The 16,297-nt window shown below is 34.1% G+C and overlaps 1 protein-coding gene across 1 annotated transcript in view; it reads right to left on the reverse strand.

The window, feature by feature from the left end:
* The window catches only part of LOC114123271 (inositol 1,4,5-trisphosphate receptor), a 30,149-nt gene that overhangs the window by 3,131 nt on the left and 10,721 nt on the right, over nucleotides 1-16,297 (reverse strand). The window contains 36 exon segments of the mRNA XM_027986178.2: nucleotides 24-400; nucleotides 552-725; nucleotides 792-984; nucleotides 1,158-1,397; nucleotides 1,598-1,921; nucleotides 2,071-2,298; nucleotides 2,424-2,603; nucleotides 2,731-2,984; nucleotides 3,244-3,405; nucleotides 3,571-4,323; nucleotides 4,527-4,887; nucleotides 5,209-5,320; nucleotides 5,425-5,648; nucleotides 5,750-5,955; nucleotides 6,093-6,225; nucleotides 6,316-6,771; nucleotides 6,874-7,009; nucleotides 7,173-7,329; nucleotides 7,332-7,476; nucleotides 7,637-7,978; nucleotides 8,049-8,393; nucleotides 8,882-9,322; nucleotides 9,587-9,758; nucleotides 9,918-10,216; nucleotides 10,377-10,651; nucleotides 10,777-10,990; nucleotides 11,466-11,625; nucleotides 11,703-11,858; nucleotides 13,383-13,636; nucleotides 13,709-13,835; nucleotides 13,943-14,262; nucleotides 14,361-14,646; nucleotides 15,258-15,362; nucleotides 15,449-15,612; nucleotides 15,691-16,064; nucleotides 16,140-16,281. Coding sequence (XP_027841979.2) covers nucleotides 24-400; nucleotides 552-725; nucleotides 792-984; nucleotides 1,158-1,397; nucleotides 1,598-1,921; nucleotides 2,071-2,298; nucleotides 2,424-2,603; nucleotides 2,731-2,984; nucleotides 3,244-3,405; nucleotides 3,571-4,323; nucleotides 4,527-4,887; nucleotides 5,209-5,320; nucleotides 5,425-5,648; nucleotides 5,750-5,955; nucleotides 6,093-6,225; nucleotides 6,316-6,771; nucleotides 6,874-7,009; nucleotides 7,173-7,329; nucleotides 7,332-7,476; nucleotides 7,637-7,978; nucleotides 8,049-8,393; nucleotides 8,882-9,322; nucleotides 9,587-9,758; nucleotides 9,918-10,216; nucleotides 10,377-10,651; nucleotides 10,777-10,990; nucleotides 11,466-11,625; nucleotides 11,703-11,858; nucleotides 13,383-13,636; nucleotides 13,709-13,835; nucleotides 13,943-14,262; nucleotides 14,361-14,646; nucleotides 15,258-15,362; nucleotides 15,449-15,612; nucleotides 15,691-16,064; nucleotides 16,140-16,281 — 8,991 coding nt within the window.

A 16,297-nucleotide genomic window follows, 5' to 3' on the forward strand; every position in this document is an offset into this window, starting at 1 on the left:
TAAGTGGTGAGTATAAAACGTACCGTGATCGCTCCCAACAGCCAAAGTGTTGGTTCCGGGCCAACAGATAATATTAACCGGAGGATGGCTGTGACGACTAAAGTGGTGCGTACTGCAGCCGTCCATCTTCGTCGACTTGTCCGGGTCGTCAATAAGGTACGCCTACGACGACGGCGCCGACGCTGCTGTCTACGGCGGCGAGTCGTTTTCCGCTGTTGTTGTTGGTCTCGGTCACCACCCCCACCATCATCTTCGTCTTCGTTGTCATCGTCATCGTCATCTTCAACATCGTCGACATCATCAGCATTATCATAATCTTTAGCCCAAATCAAAAATGCAGCTGCGCAAATCGAAGCCAATAGTCCTAGCCAAACAGCCGCAGAAACGTGGCCACCCAAAGCTGCAACAATACAGCACAAAACGATTAAATATTATATTATTATTTATTAAAAAGACTTGAAACATGATTTGAAATATTGGATCAACATTTCAAATTATTTTTATTATTATTTACCATCATTGATTGTTAATCTAATGAATGCTCAACTTACCAGATATCATACGACGGCGTTGCCCATCATCACCGTTCTTATTACTACTACCACTACCACCATTGTCAAATGGATAGAAAAATGCCACGATAAGATTGATGATCACGGCACAATTAAACAAAATGTTGCTCCACAGCGACATGAAGCTACTAACCCAAAACAACGACGGCCGAGCTGTAACATAACACCAATACGCATACTTAATACTAGTTGTATTAATACATGTATTTGAATAATTACCTCTCAACTTTTTTTGCCACATCATCTCGTTGAACATGTCATCAGTCTTTTCGAAAAAATCAGAAACTTTGGACCCTTGATCATCGCGTTCAGCTGTATTGTAAATCTTGATTTTAGTGTCACGGGTCAAGTATTCACAAATTTCAGGTATGGGAAACACTATTTGTTCTAGGGTTCTATCATGCCGGACAATCTGCAAAAAAAATATGTAATTAAAGCTAGCTACTCAATAATAGTCACTAAAATACTATACTGATACCATTAAAGTACTATTGGTATTGAAAATATCTAAAACAATTTCATTTCATGTACCTATTTCACATTTCACTACATTATTAATAATTTGACTTAATTGATTTACTATACCTCTATTTGAGCAGTATGCGATGCATAATACACTAAAGCTCGGTTAACTCGGGGGTCTACTTGGTTTTGTTGTTGTAATAGTTGTTGTTGTTGCTGTTGCTGCTGCTGTTGATTTTGTCCACCTGTTACTTGAACACCTTCGACTTCGCTACAGTACAAGCTATTGGGTTTTAGCAAACCAGCCAACTCTTTATTATGTTGTGCTAGCTGATGGCACAATATATAAATGTTGTGGCCTACCTAAACATGTAAAAGATAGCATAAATTTTGTAAGTTTAAAAAAAAATTGTCACTCTTGAAAATTAGATAAATAGAAATGATATAATATACGTTATTCTATTCACACAATACATGTATAATATAAAAAACTATCTGATTTAAGTATAATGAGGACTTATTATGCTTATTATGTTATTAGTAAACTAGTATTTATTTCGTACTTCTTTTGGCGAAACACCACTATCTTCGTCGTCATCATCGTCACAGTCACCGTCTATACCACTTACGCCGCTGGTACCACGACTGCGGCCACTACTGATGGACGTCCCCTTGCTCAGTCGTACGTCTTCGATATGACAGTTATCTTCATCACAGTCTTCTTGGTCATCGTCGTCGTCTTCATCTTCATCATCATCATCATCGTCGTCACAGTCATCATCGTCGATGCCATACGGCATAGTCAGCTTACCACGACGTTGTCGGCGCGCTGATGATGTTGTTGCGTTGTATTGTTGTTGATAGTACGCGCGACATGCTACATCAACCTATATGGAAAAACATAATACTTTGAAGAAACAAAAGGATAATAAAACCGAGACGGTTGAACGGTGCTGTAAGTATATAATTGTCGAATAACGTATAACTAACACAAGCGAGTAGTGACATATAATTATAATTAGAAAATGTTTATTACCAACTGCTTAGGATTCATGTTGTAAAGAATGCGCTCAGCATTTTCACCGTCTCCTCGGCTCTCCATAATGGCCAGTAACAATTTAGATGCATTGTTTTTCAGCTCTAATACCAGGTCCATGCGCGTTTTTCCTAGTGGGTTAATATCATTCAGTATAAGTGCTGTGATTATATCCAAACCGTTGGATTCATGCGTAGCGATACAATTTTGGTTGTCATGGCAGGGCCCCTAAATAAAATATCGTTGAATATATTATTTATATTTACAGTAAAATATACGAAGTACTGTTATTAGTTGAGCCATGTATCGCAATCGATTACATAGCACAGTTCATATAAAATTGAAAAACAAACCTGACAGTATTCTGTTAGCGTTTCTAGTGTTTGATTAATGAGTGATACATTGTTTTCATTGATATATAGACCTAATAATCCTAAACCACCTGTTGTCGAACCACATATGCAGTCCAAAAACATAAGAGTTTCGGATACCAGATTATAATTGACTTTGTTATTTTGATTTCGAAGTAAATTCTGTAAAATATAAGAATCGGTTTATATCATAACACGGTTAAGATATTATTTTCAGTTGCATTTTTATAAGAAGGAGTTAACTGTAATTAGTGCAGTGTTAATGAATTAAATCATAATATTATAGTACCTGTAGATCACGATTATGGTTTTCACACAAAAGTTGCAAGAAGCGCAAAATAGGTTGCATGATCAGAATTTTAGGAGAAAGTAGCTGTTGTTGTTGTTGCTGTTGTTGCTGTAAGTATTGCTGCTGCTGTTCTTGTTGTCTATGATAATAGTAATAGTATGAATCATCAGCCCGTTGATGTCTATCAGCTGCAGTGCTGTTACCATCATCAGCTATCGATGATCCATCATCGTCGTCATCATTTTCTTGTTCACCTGTAACAATTTATTAGTTAATTAAAACTATGGCAGTAAAGAGTTATTTTTCGTGTTTATATGTTTTGTAGAAAGATAGAGATATAATAAGTATCAGTTTTAATATTACATCTTTATGACAACATAATTTTTAGTACACTATATATCATCCAAAATTACAGAAGTTTAAGTTTAAGTGTTTTAAAACACGTTCTAGGCGAAACCTGTGATAGGGAATGTTTTTTTCTTTTTGATGAAAACAAATGGCGTTTTTACATACCAGTGGCAGACTTTGTTGAAGATGTGACTGACAAATTTCGAGCACCAACCGCGTACGCGTGGCTAGTAGCTGCTGCAGCTTGAGCCAGTTCTTCACGCAGCTCATCCGTCATTAATATTTGACGCATCCTTCCAACACCTCTGGATCTTGTAGTTTTACCACCTAAATGTATCCAAGTTTAACAAAAACGAATATTTTTGTAAATTACTATAATATATACATTTTATAACCTAACTGTTGAACTAAGTTTAATAGCTATATCATATTATAACCACTACTTATTGTATGAGTTCTGTAGAATTGTAGGTAAAATAACTGTATGCGTACGTTTTTTACCGGGACTTCGATCGAAACGGCTGTTTTGTCGTCGCTGACCACTACGGTTTTGTTGACCATTGACAGTTGGCATTCGTCGTCCACTTGCAGCCATTTCGGCTTCTTGCTGTTGTTGTTGGGCTGCCTGAGCTGCGGCTGTCGTGGCAGCTGTATTTACTGATACTATAACTGTTGACTTTATTTCGTTTTGAGCGTCACGCATTTTGTCATAAAACACTCGGAAAAATAGTTGGCAACAGTTTACTGATGGATCAGTCGGACTAGCACCACCACTTCGCCCGCCACCAGCACCACCACCGGCTGAAGCTGCAGCCGCTGCGGCAGCGGCTGTACCCGGCGGTAATGGTGACAATAATTTATTGTAAACGCTACGCTGAACAACGGGGTTCCCACCTTCCAACAGGGCTACACCCAGCTGCACAGCTTCGACAAATATTGAATAAGACGGAGATGCGGAGAGGGCTGCAGCTGCGGCTGAAGCCGATGGCCCAAAACCACTTGCTCCTGTACCACCACCGAAGTAGTAATTGCTGCCAAAAAAATTACCACCAACGCCACCGATCGAACCAAAGAATCCACCGACAGAACCACCACCACCACCATTGCCAACAGACATTGGTGCAGCGGCTGCTGAAGCTGCAGCTGACTTTATGATGAGTTCGACAACCAAATCAGACGCTCCTTCTCTGTCCAGATGGGTCTGTACTTCGTGTAAAGTAAGCCCAGCTCGCTGCAAGAATTTCGCTGTAAATATATGATAAGATTATTATGATGAGATTGTTGATGTCATTAAAACATAAAATATATTAAGGAATAGATCTAACACTCTGACACATTTGTGGACAAATTATATTACAACCCGTTGTATAGTAGTATTGACTATCAACATTTTTTTTTTTTTGTGTCAGCGTGTTACACTTAGTTTAAGAAGGTTAGCAATTATTCACCACCAGGTCCATGAGTAACTCTGTGTTGTTGTTGTTGTTCAGATCTAAACGATATTGGGGGTGGAGGTGACCATGAAGTTGTTGATGGAGGTGGAGGTAAATGTTGTTGATGATTGGTAGTCACTGTTTTTGTTGAAGAATCTCCAGTAGCAGAGGAACCCACGAGATGGCTTCCAGAAGTCGTAGAAGTGTCATCATTGTTACCTTCATCGTCATCAGTAACATTAGTGCTACCATCGTGGCCGTCTTGATCAGATGCGTCTATTCCACTATCGCTTGAACTATCCATACTCATTAAACCGGTGCCGATAGCGCCACCATTGAAGTACCTCACTAGTAAACTTTGTCTCAGTGCATCACCCTGTAATTAACAACAAAATTATATACTTCACAATTAAAAATCTTTTTTCAAAACGACCTTATCTCTTGACAAAAATAGGATAATATTCCTATCCACTGTTTATAATTAGTTAATAAGTGCATATTTCTCAAGTATTTTTGTAATTAATTTTAGGTTGATATTTAAATTAATTAGATGTTAGAACAAAGGATACTTAAGCGTCACAACTACTATTAAGTAATGAAAATTAATGAAAGAATATTTTATAAGTATTTTTATAAGCATAAATAAAAATTAAATTAAACAATATGCGTAGGTTATATACTTAAGAGTATTTTATACCTTATCACCGTAATCTAAATCAATAGCCATCATTTCTTGCAACGTTTTTAAGACTTTGACACATAATTTGTCTTCTTTTTCTTCTAACAATTGTTCTGTATGTTTAATGAGCCTAGAAAAAAATTACAGAAATAAAATAAAAATAAAACAAAGAAAATTGTTGGATGCAAAAGAGAAAACGATAAAAAAACAAATGGGATATGTAATCTGTTATACCTGTTGATGAAACCAGTAACACCACACGCTGCAGCAGCAACTGCAACAGAAGCTGTGTCACCAACAGCAGCAGCTGCAGCCACAGTAGGAAATAGAAGTTCTGGGCGATAGAGTATATCGACAAGTAGTGATAATTCAGCTAGGACCAATGGTCTGAGCTGGTCTTCTAATACTAGAACTATGTCCTGCAGTCCTTCAACGATGCTTTTATCTAATCGTATCAACTAATACAAATAAGTTAATATTTAAACAGATGATGATAGGTGGCCAATATGAAGTCATCATTTTAGTAATACAAATAGATAATGATTTATTATTATAATACCTGTGATTGTGATCTTTCGATCATTTTTTTGGGTGTTAACTTTGCCGCTTGTAACCATTTAGTCGTTTGTCTTCGAAGCAATATCGCTGATGGTGATGAATTTCCACCAGACATACTTCCACCAGTAGAGGTTTGCGATTGTCTGTTGAATATACCATTAATGTGAGTTTGTAACTGTGAAGGTAGGTCGATTGACATATTTTTGGCTGTTAAAATAAAAATCAAAGCTTTAAAATATTTTTATATTATTTGTGATTTAAAATACAGCAATTTAAAATAATAAAGAAATTAAAAATAAGTAGATGAATAGCTAACAATGGATAGAATTCTATTAAAAACTCACCGTAATCTGAGAGTATGCGTATTGTGTTTTCTACGTTGAATCGCTGTTGGATGGTCAATTGACCGGCAGCAGTCAATTGTTGATGTACCCGAACAGCGGCTTGTAAGAGTTGTACGAATATCGGCTGTCTAGCCTGTAAAAACGATCGGACGAATACCCAATTAATATTTGGATACTGTCATTTCTACAAAAATACATATATGAGTAAACTATAAACCATTACTTGTACAACAGCAGCAGCATTAGTACTAGCAGCCAATGTAGGAGATGCTATTATAGTAGAAGATGAACCACTGCCACTTTCTTCAGCACCAGTTTGCAAACGGTGGTGATGATGTTGATGGTCTGATGATGATGCAGTTGATACAGCTGCCGCTGCAGCCGCTGCTGCAGCTGTCGTTGAGAATGGACTGCCAAAAAACGAACCAATAACGGTGATCAAAGAGTCGCATACATATTTTATCAGTTTGTAATGTGATTTAGTGAGGGTAACACTAGTAATGGTCTGTGGCAAGGTTGTCATAGCTGCAGCTGCCACTTGATCTGCCACACGGTTCATGTCCGGTAAGAAACTTTTTTCAAATACTGTCCACATGTGGTTTGATGCATATATTTCTTTCATCTCAACCTCAGTGTCAACATAACAGTGGTTCAAAAAGTTGACATATGCCTCTTTTACCTGGTTCACAACAATTGATGATTATAAATAATGAGTTTAATGTCTCATGTCTTAAAATGAGTTAAAAAATGTATAATAAAATGTATTAAAATCAATATTCACCTCTGGTATGCAGTCTGGATGTGACACCATAGCAACAATATCATCCAATGGCAATAAGCTATGACATTTGATTTCTGTGTATACATTCTTACCCATAGTACAATAGGCCAACAGTTTAACTAACTCAATGTGGTATCTGTAAAGGCGCCATTTAAATTGTTAATATTTTTTTCCATATTTTCGATAGCATATTTTATAGAATTGTATAGTAATAAGAATTACAGCTTTCTTAATATCATTGGCAATAAATAATGTATTCAATACATTACAAAAAAAGTTCAATAGATAAACGTACAAACCTTAGAGCATTATGATCATTATTGTCTTCATATTCAGATTCTGCAGCCAAAGTTACGCCCTCTCTCAAAGAACAGTCTTTTGTAGATACTGTATCGCCAATATCTGTAGCTGACATAAGCATATTATAGTTGGCTTCCTGTTGTTTATCAGAGCTTTTCTACAATCGACTGCCGACACTACTAGCGTTTGCACATCTTCTCGATACTGTCGATCACGTTCATTTCGCATCATTTCTACAAATTGTTGGAACGATGCCTTATTGTCATTATAAAACACCAATACGTCTTCACCAGCATTAAGTAGCTAATTAAAAATGCAGAATTTATTAATTTTATGAAAGGTTGTTATAGTTAAGTGTAAACTCTATATTATAAATGTAATGGATATATAATCAATTTATACTTTCGAATATCAAACAACTGTAAATTTAATTTATATTATTGTAATTCTCGTCTGAACCTACTTCTTGCATAACCATGTCCTGTGATTTTCTAATAAACTGCTGTTTTTGTATGGCTGCGGCTGCAGCTGCAGCTGCACCATGACGCTGCTTCATGCCACCACTACTATAGTAGTAATTTTCGGGTTCCTGTACTGAGGGATCTGACACCGAAGCGGACCCTGGTGTAGGGGAACAACAGCCAACTATTGTTTGAAAGAACTCCAAGTACTCGACTCGTTTTCCCTGTGACTCAATACAGTGTATAAAATGCTGGACAACTTTATCACCACCACCGCCGCCGATTTCGTTGCATAGCACGGGGTTGTCTTTAAATATAGCACAAACGGTACGTGCGTCACGAATCTAATAAAACCATGCAATTGAATTGATTATTTATTTTATAACGATTAGTTATTGTTTTTAATAATTATACCTCGGGGTTAAGAAACAAATCCAGGTGTGCATGTAGTAAATGCTGGTTTTGTGGATTACCAAGACAAAACGATTGAAGAAACTCATGTGCCAATTCCATCAGACCATCCATACGCCGATCCCCTTTTCGATCGTACGGCACCTGAAGAAGGTCTAACACTACGGTATGTACGCCTACATTGCGTAATAATCGTTGTTCATGCTTTTTGGGTTTTTTTATCATTGTTGTGACTATGCTTGAAGGAGTTCCAATAGATAAATTTGATCTAGAAGACGACGTCTTAAGCCCAGTACCCGCCGCTGAAGGTACGCGAGTAACACACAGTTCATTCATTCTGATCAGAATCTATAAAAGCATAAAATCATTATTTAATTCATTAATAATAAAAACAATTGTTAATCAATCAACTACATAAATATTAATTATACATTTGTTTATAAAGGCTTAATTCACCACGTTTGTACTTGCTAATAGCTTTTTTGAAGTATTGTTTTTTTGAAATAAGAAAGGAAAATTACTAGAATTATAATAGAAAGCGGTAAATTTATGAAAAATTATAATATTTTATGGTTTGCAAAAATATATTCTGCTTAACTCAATATAAAAATGTTGTTTATATGTATTTTTAGAAATCTTAGAAATGTTTTCATATAAATATGTATTTTTAAAGCTCAATTCGTAATAAACGTTAAGTACTCGAATAGTAATATTGTATGCTTCAAAGAATTTATAGGGTTTATTGGTTGCAAAATATGTTAGCAGATATTAATATGAAGACAATATCGGAGAACTAAGAACTATTTAACAACACCTATATCACAGAAAATTGTTACCTTTTGTATTTTTTTGTATTCATCGTCTTCGTCTTCTTCCTCGTTGCCATCACCATCGCCGTCAGTTACAAAAGTATCATAGGCTCCTTTTTCAGTGGTATTTGTAGGTTGACCCTGAGTTGTAACATGGTTACCATCCACTATTATCGGCTGCGATGGTGTAGTTTTCGTAGCATTCGTAGATGACGTTAAAGCCACTGGTGTTGTAGTATCTATCGTCGTCGTAGATGCTTGGGCGCTAGACGCAGATGTTTGTTGTTGGTGTTCATCACTATCATTATGTAACTGTTGGCTACTACCAGTGCCTACTGTGATAGTAGTCGGTTTATTTGACTTGTAAACCCACAACTCAGATTTCTCGACACTTTGCCGTAACACATCTAAATCTGATTTTATCTGTTTATACGATTCAACATCAGCGTCCGACACCAGAAGTTGTACCTGTCAAAAAAAAATAATCAGATCATATTATATACTAATATAATTTAATATATTATATGATATTTGCTATAACTCTAATTATTACACTATTGAAACTATTATAAACACAGTTATTTTTTATGTTGACAATATTTGTTAAGTAAAATTGGTCACTATATATTAAATTCAAACCATTTATATTATACTACATGTACAATATGTACATAATATGACATTATCTTCAGAAATAATTTTGATTGAGAAGTAATAATTTAGAAGACGTACCTGTTTGAACGCTTGCAACACTTCCTGCCGTTGGCTAAAATGCCGGAACAACAAGTGCAATGCTCCCGAGACTAGTGCAGGGTAATCATGCATGGTCAGGTGCAGGAGCACGCGCAAAAACATTCTGCCGCCGTTGTCGTCTAGATCCAAAGCAGCACTACCACACTCTTCGCTATTGTTAAATTAATCAAACACACACACACACGCGGGCGCGTTAATCATAGTTAGTTATCGTGTTTGAGTTAAGGAACAAAAATCAGAATGAACAAATAATACTAAAAAATACCAAACCAAAAAATCAGGGACATGAGTTAAATAATAAAGTAAATACCTTTCACCAAATATTCCTTCGGCTTGAGCGCCAACCCGTTCCAAATCAATGGACTTATGGTAAAGATGATCGATAAACGCCGATGATGAGACGGATGATGATGATGTCGAGGAAGACGCTGTTGTGGTATTGGTAGAAGTTGTTGGTGACCCCGTACCTATTGTTGTTGTCGGCGGCGATAAATTAGAAATGGATGCTGTAGCAGCCATCGCCGCAGACTTTTCGATTTCATCGAATTCCCGTTTAAAAATTGACAACAAACATCCGATACGGTAATCTAAGCGGACGTCCAATATAAACTGTGTACACAACATTTTTCACGTGAGTAATATATTGATCATATTAAATATAATTTAGTAAGGAACATATAATTAAAATTATGCACAAATCATACAATAATTAAAACAATAACATTTTTGTTAAAATATACAAATAACAAATAACTATAAGTACACTGACCTGTAATATTTCAATAATTTTCAATTTTGTGTCCATAACCAGAGGATACGCTTCACCACTGACGATCGTTGAACCACTACTACCAGTGGTCTGCTGGTGTAGTAGTGATGAAGACGATGAACCTGTCGTAGCTGTGGTGACCATACTCAATGTAGATTTCGATTTATTTAACAGCGGCGGTGGATGCCTGCGTCCACCACTTCCACCAAGCGTAAGTCCAGTAACTACAGCACCAACGTCTCCGATGGCCGATCTCATAGCACCAATCCCTTCAGCTGTACAAACATTAACAATAAATGCTCAATTGTGAACTTTTGTGAGATTTCGTTGCAAAATCATGTTATATTTTTTTTTTAAAGTGCAAAAACAACAACTACCCCAGAACTGCATTTATCTTTACCTTGCGCATCAGACGATGTTGTCGATGTTGTTGTAGTAGCTGCAACTGCCGCCGAAACGCTATTAACAATATCACTACCATTTCCACGGCCAACTGCAGCAAAATCGTTTTCTGATACACAATCTAAAATGCTCAATAATGTTTTCGTGAGTCGGAGCAAGTCACCAAAACTGTAGAATCCAAAATAAATCAAGTCTCTGGCCAGCTTTACCACCTATATACAGACAAAAACCATTAAAAATCAAAAATAAACAAATTAACCAGAGACCTCAAAACTCATTTAACTAGGTAATAAAAAAAGTTGGACAAAAAATGTCTAAAACCAAGTTTTTAAAAATATTTCCAATCAAAACAGTACCTATCAAAATGAACACCAGACAGTTGTGAAGTGTTCAATTTTTTAAAGTAATAATTTGTCACAAATTAGCCTTTAAAAATATTTCTAAGATAAAGATATAATATACATTATATTAACTGTTAATATTTTAAGATTAATTGTAAAATACTAAAATATTTAAGGAGTTTATGAGTATTAATAATAAAAATAAAATAAATAAAATAAGATATTTAGATAATTTTTAATAAAAATCTAGTAAAAATAAAATGTATACCTAAATTTTTCATTTAAATAAATATCTATGGTCTAAAGGTATCATAAATAATAATGAACAAAAAAACTAATGATTAACCTCAAACGTCAACTTGTTTTGTTGAGCATCTTGGAAATTCCACATTTTTGCCACTACATTAAACAAATAATCTTCAACGAATGCTATTGTTGAGCTGAATCGGGTGCGTACTTGTTGAGCGGCGGCTGTATCATTGTTTAACCTTCTATTGTTATCATAGCTGTGACAATATTACAACATTTGTTATATTCAATAGTTATACCTAATAAGATCAATAAATTGTTCTATAATACTCACTCATCAATACTTATTTTTAATGGAATCTCAGACCACAGTCTAGCGTATTTGACAGGAGTAACAGGTTCCTGGGGATCACGGTCTACATGCAGGTGCAACATAAGCCGACAAAATGAAGCACGTAAATCATAACGAACATTCTCATCAGCCATGCATCTGTATAAGTAGAAGTAATAGATATAATTCAATGTAGTTAATGTTCATAATTATGTAAAAAAAAAAAACCAAAAAAGTATGATACAAAGTAAAAAGTTAACTTATTTAGAAATAATATCTTAAGAGGATATCAGTGCACTGTGTTTTCTCTCTCTGACCTATGCACAACATAGACAAAACACATTTACATAGAATCATTTTTTTTATGATTTTGAGTAATCTTAGAATAAAATTACCCATTACAAAAATGATAGAGAATAACATTTTTAAAGGTATGACATATTGATTTGTATATATATTATCTTAAAATAATTTAAACATCATTTAAATTTACAACATTTTTTTTTTTATTATGTAAGACAAATACAAAATCAAAAATCAATAAATTATAAAACCGATATGTTATATTTTCAAAAATATCATCCTCACAGTTTTTGTAATATGTGATATTACTCTAAGATTACTCAAAAATCATAAAAAATAAGAAACAATTTTGGTGAAACAGTTTTATCTATGTTGTGAATAGATTTGAGAAAGAAAACAAATATTGCACTGTCATCCTCTTAAGTATACTTTGATAAAATTTAAGTAAATAGTGATCTTGAAGGGATAAAAAAAAATTCAGAACCAGTTATACAGTTTTGACATAGTAAAAAATTAATACAATAAATCAACCCATTCATTTATTTATAGTCTAAAATTCTAAAAAGTATTAACTTATAATCAATATGTTAGCATATTTATAAACATAATATCGACAATTTTAAAACTAGATACAAAAAACAATAATTTGATTTAATTGTATATTAATATTTGTCTTTAAAATGCATATCAATTCATTATATTAACTTATGATATTATTAATCTATTTATTGTTGATTCGTTAGTAAACTTGTTTTATACAAATTAAATTTAATAGTATTTTTTTAAATAATTTTTCAATAAAATTTTTTTTCTCAGAACTTTTTGTGTGTATTTTGCCCACTTTTTCTCCATAAATTATGAGCTTTATACATTAAGTGTGGCATGCACGTATACAAGGAGGGTTTTGGGGGTTCAACCCCTCCCCCCGAAAATTAATAGTTGTGAAGTTTATTTACATCATCATTTATAAATAAATGTTGATTATTGTAAAATTTTTCATGAATCCCCCTCCCCGAAATTTTTATTGTGTACGTTTCTGAAGTGTGGCTTACATGATGCTAGTTTATTAGTTTACTATTAAAATAGTTTGCTAGTTTACTAGCACACTAAATTAGACAATGTTTATTTACTATCAGATAGTGAACTAGTTTACTAATCCCTAGTAAACTAGCATCGTGTAAACTACGCTTAACTGACTATTAATTTTAACAATTGATTATTTATTTGTGCTACATTAATGATCAATAATAAAGGAATATTTTTTTGAGAAATGGGCTGTTTATATTGTGACTATGTTTGGAGTTAACTGTATATTACATTTGCTTTGATAAATCGAAAGACAACAATAATTTATTAAGTATTACTTTGTATTATACACACTTAAGTATTAGGTCGATGTCTAGATGTGGTGAAAGATTGTTTAGCGCCAAGTATTGACGGTTTAAGCACATATTTGAGAACAGGTCCAATTGATGTCGATAGTATTCAAGCAGATGCCAGTCATCATAACCATTGCAGTTTTTGGCTGCTGCTGTTGCAGCTGCACCAGCCTTGTTGTGTTGATGTAGATGCTGGAGTTGCTGTAGCTGCCAACGACGAGCTTCTGCTGATAGTTCAACCAACGATTTTGAATTCTGTTTTTAATATAAATCTATTATTATTATTTGTCATTAGATTTTACAGATTTAAAAACCTAGTAAGCTAACCTTTCCGTTATTCCAAGATAACATGACCACATGGTCATCACTTGAGTCGGAATCGGAATCAATAGAAGTCAAATCATGGATATTTCCACCTTTACTTTGTTGACGTTGCACCAATTGCTTCATCATTCTTTAATATGAAAAATATTAACAAACAATGTAAATACATGTTTATTAAACAAAAATGAAAACAAATACATCATTAAATATAAAAATAAAACTAAAGAAATAACTTACCGGGTTTCTATAAGAATGTCCCGAGAACCACTTAATAGCACACTCTTACAGATCAGTTCCTGTGTGATGGCAATGGCTTTTTTATTTGATATGCATAAATCACTAAGATAATCGAGGAATCTGGGTGCTGATTGACTGAATCCTCCACCGCCACCATTTTTCAACCTTACTAGACCAACAAATGTCTCAATTTCAGCAGCTGTAATGTGTTTTTCTAGCAGTTTTCGGTTATTATGCAATAACGCCGTTATTGTGTCCTCGGCAAGGATGTCAAGACCTATTTGTTTTTGCATGAACCCAAAATGTTTGGCAATGTATTCCTATAAATTTTATTTTACAATATTTATTTAAAACTATATAATATTATAAAAATAACATAATACAATAATTAATATATATCATGTATAATAAGCAACACCTGATTTTTCCTATAATCGTGTTGACTAAGTCGCAGTATACGATAACATAGCCGGAACATATATTTATATGCAGCTGCATATTTTTGGTTATCTCCATCTGGAGATTCTGTAGTTGTTATTAATGTAGCAGCAGCTACTCCTCCACAACCATCTCGTACACCACTACTTCCATTATTGTTTCCTACATTATTTGAGTTTATGACATTATCCATAACAAATGGAGCTTGTAATATTTTAAAAAGTTGCTTGAGTATGTCTTGTTCACGGAGCAATTTTTGTCGGTCCCTATTTATAATAATAATTAGTGTAATAACAGCATAGGTTATAATTAGAGCTCGGAAGTTGATGCACTTTGCATTTTTTTTTGGAACTTTTTAGATGATTCTCTCCTGATTACAAATCTGTTTCATTAGCATGTGAATCTGAATAATTAATTTTTTCTATGCATTTTTTGGTATTTGTTACTTTTTTAAGTCATTTTTTGAGATTTTTAAATCATTTCCCCACATTTTTAGTCATTTTTACTGATTTCACATTACTTCACTTCTTATCATTTTTTCGATAACTTAAAACTTGGAAATTACCACAAACAAATATTTGTAATTTTTTAATTTCCTATTTTAAGGACATTTTTGTCATTTTTATGTCATATTTTGAGTAATTCGAAGCTCTGATAAATTTATATAGAATTGTATAGTAAAATAGAGTAAAATTTAAAAAAAAATATATTTTTATTAATTTAAAACTAATATTTATAATTTTTTCAGTTCATTTTTTAAGAATATTTTTTGCCATTGTTATGTCATATTTGCATATTTTTTTTAAGTCACTTTTTATTGTTTTTAAGGTCATCAACTTCTGAGTCCCAATTATAATACAAATTTATAAAAATCTACCTGTTTGGATTGGCTACCACCAATTCCAATGCTTCTGATTTATTTTGTTCATTTTCCATATCAGCCACAAAGTATACAATGTCCTGAAGCAACGTTGTGACAGCCCTTTATTTTTAAAGAGAAACAGAAATGCAAGTATTATTATAAGAACAACAAAATTATTATGATTGACTATTTCTTTTTTAAGTTACCGTCTTTCATTAGCTGATATCGAGCCATGTTCTAATAACTTGGCACTGTTACACGCCAAAACTTTACATGCGTCATTGGCAAAATCCAAATCACGCACCTCAGACGGCGATACTGGTATTAGTGCAAATGCTTCCTTGTCATCTTTGACTGGAGCACAGCCAACCTTTTATTTTATTTATGCATAACAATTTTTTTTAATCAGATATTATAAACAATAATAATAATTTAAAAAATTAGGTACTTTAGACATGACTGGTTTATCTTCATCCTTGTCAATAGGAATTGAAGTGCTGTGGACCCAAGTATTGGTACATAAATGATGAAGACGAACGTATGACGACTGTGGCACTACTGAATCTAAGTTAGCTGGTTGATGATGATGCTGAATAGCAGCCATTGATGTAGTACCATAACCTCCTCCATAACCTGAAATTGCTGGCGTTCCGGATGATCCACCGTATGCCGGAGTGCCTCCTGATTGTAGTTGTCGGGCAGCCATCCTACTTTGACCACTTCGGCCCTGATACAATGTTGTAGGATCAAGTTCAAATAATGAAGATATCTCATTGGAATGTGGCACTGACACCAAATGATAAACAGGTCCACCATGAACATCTATGTATATAAATCATAGGAAAGATTAATTATTTAACAAATGAACCAATATAAATACAAACAAAATTGATAAACCTCTGAGTTTTGATCTCATTTGATCCATAGTCTCGTCGTCATCTATCTCAGCAGCTAAGTAGTGGCCGGTAGCAAGGTGTTTAAACCGAAATAGACAGTTCCAATGACCAGCACCACCACGACAAGGGTCATGTTGCACTACCTGTGTAAAAAATGTG

Source organism: Aphis gossypii, chromosome X (genome assembly GCF_020184175.1).
Source record: "Aphis gossypii isolate Hap1 chromosome X, ASM2018417v2, whole genome shotgun sequence".
NCBI classification, from domain to species: domain Eukaryota; kingdom Metazoa; phylum Arthropoda; class Insecta; order Hemiptera; family Aphididae; genus Aphis; species Aphis gossypii.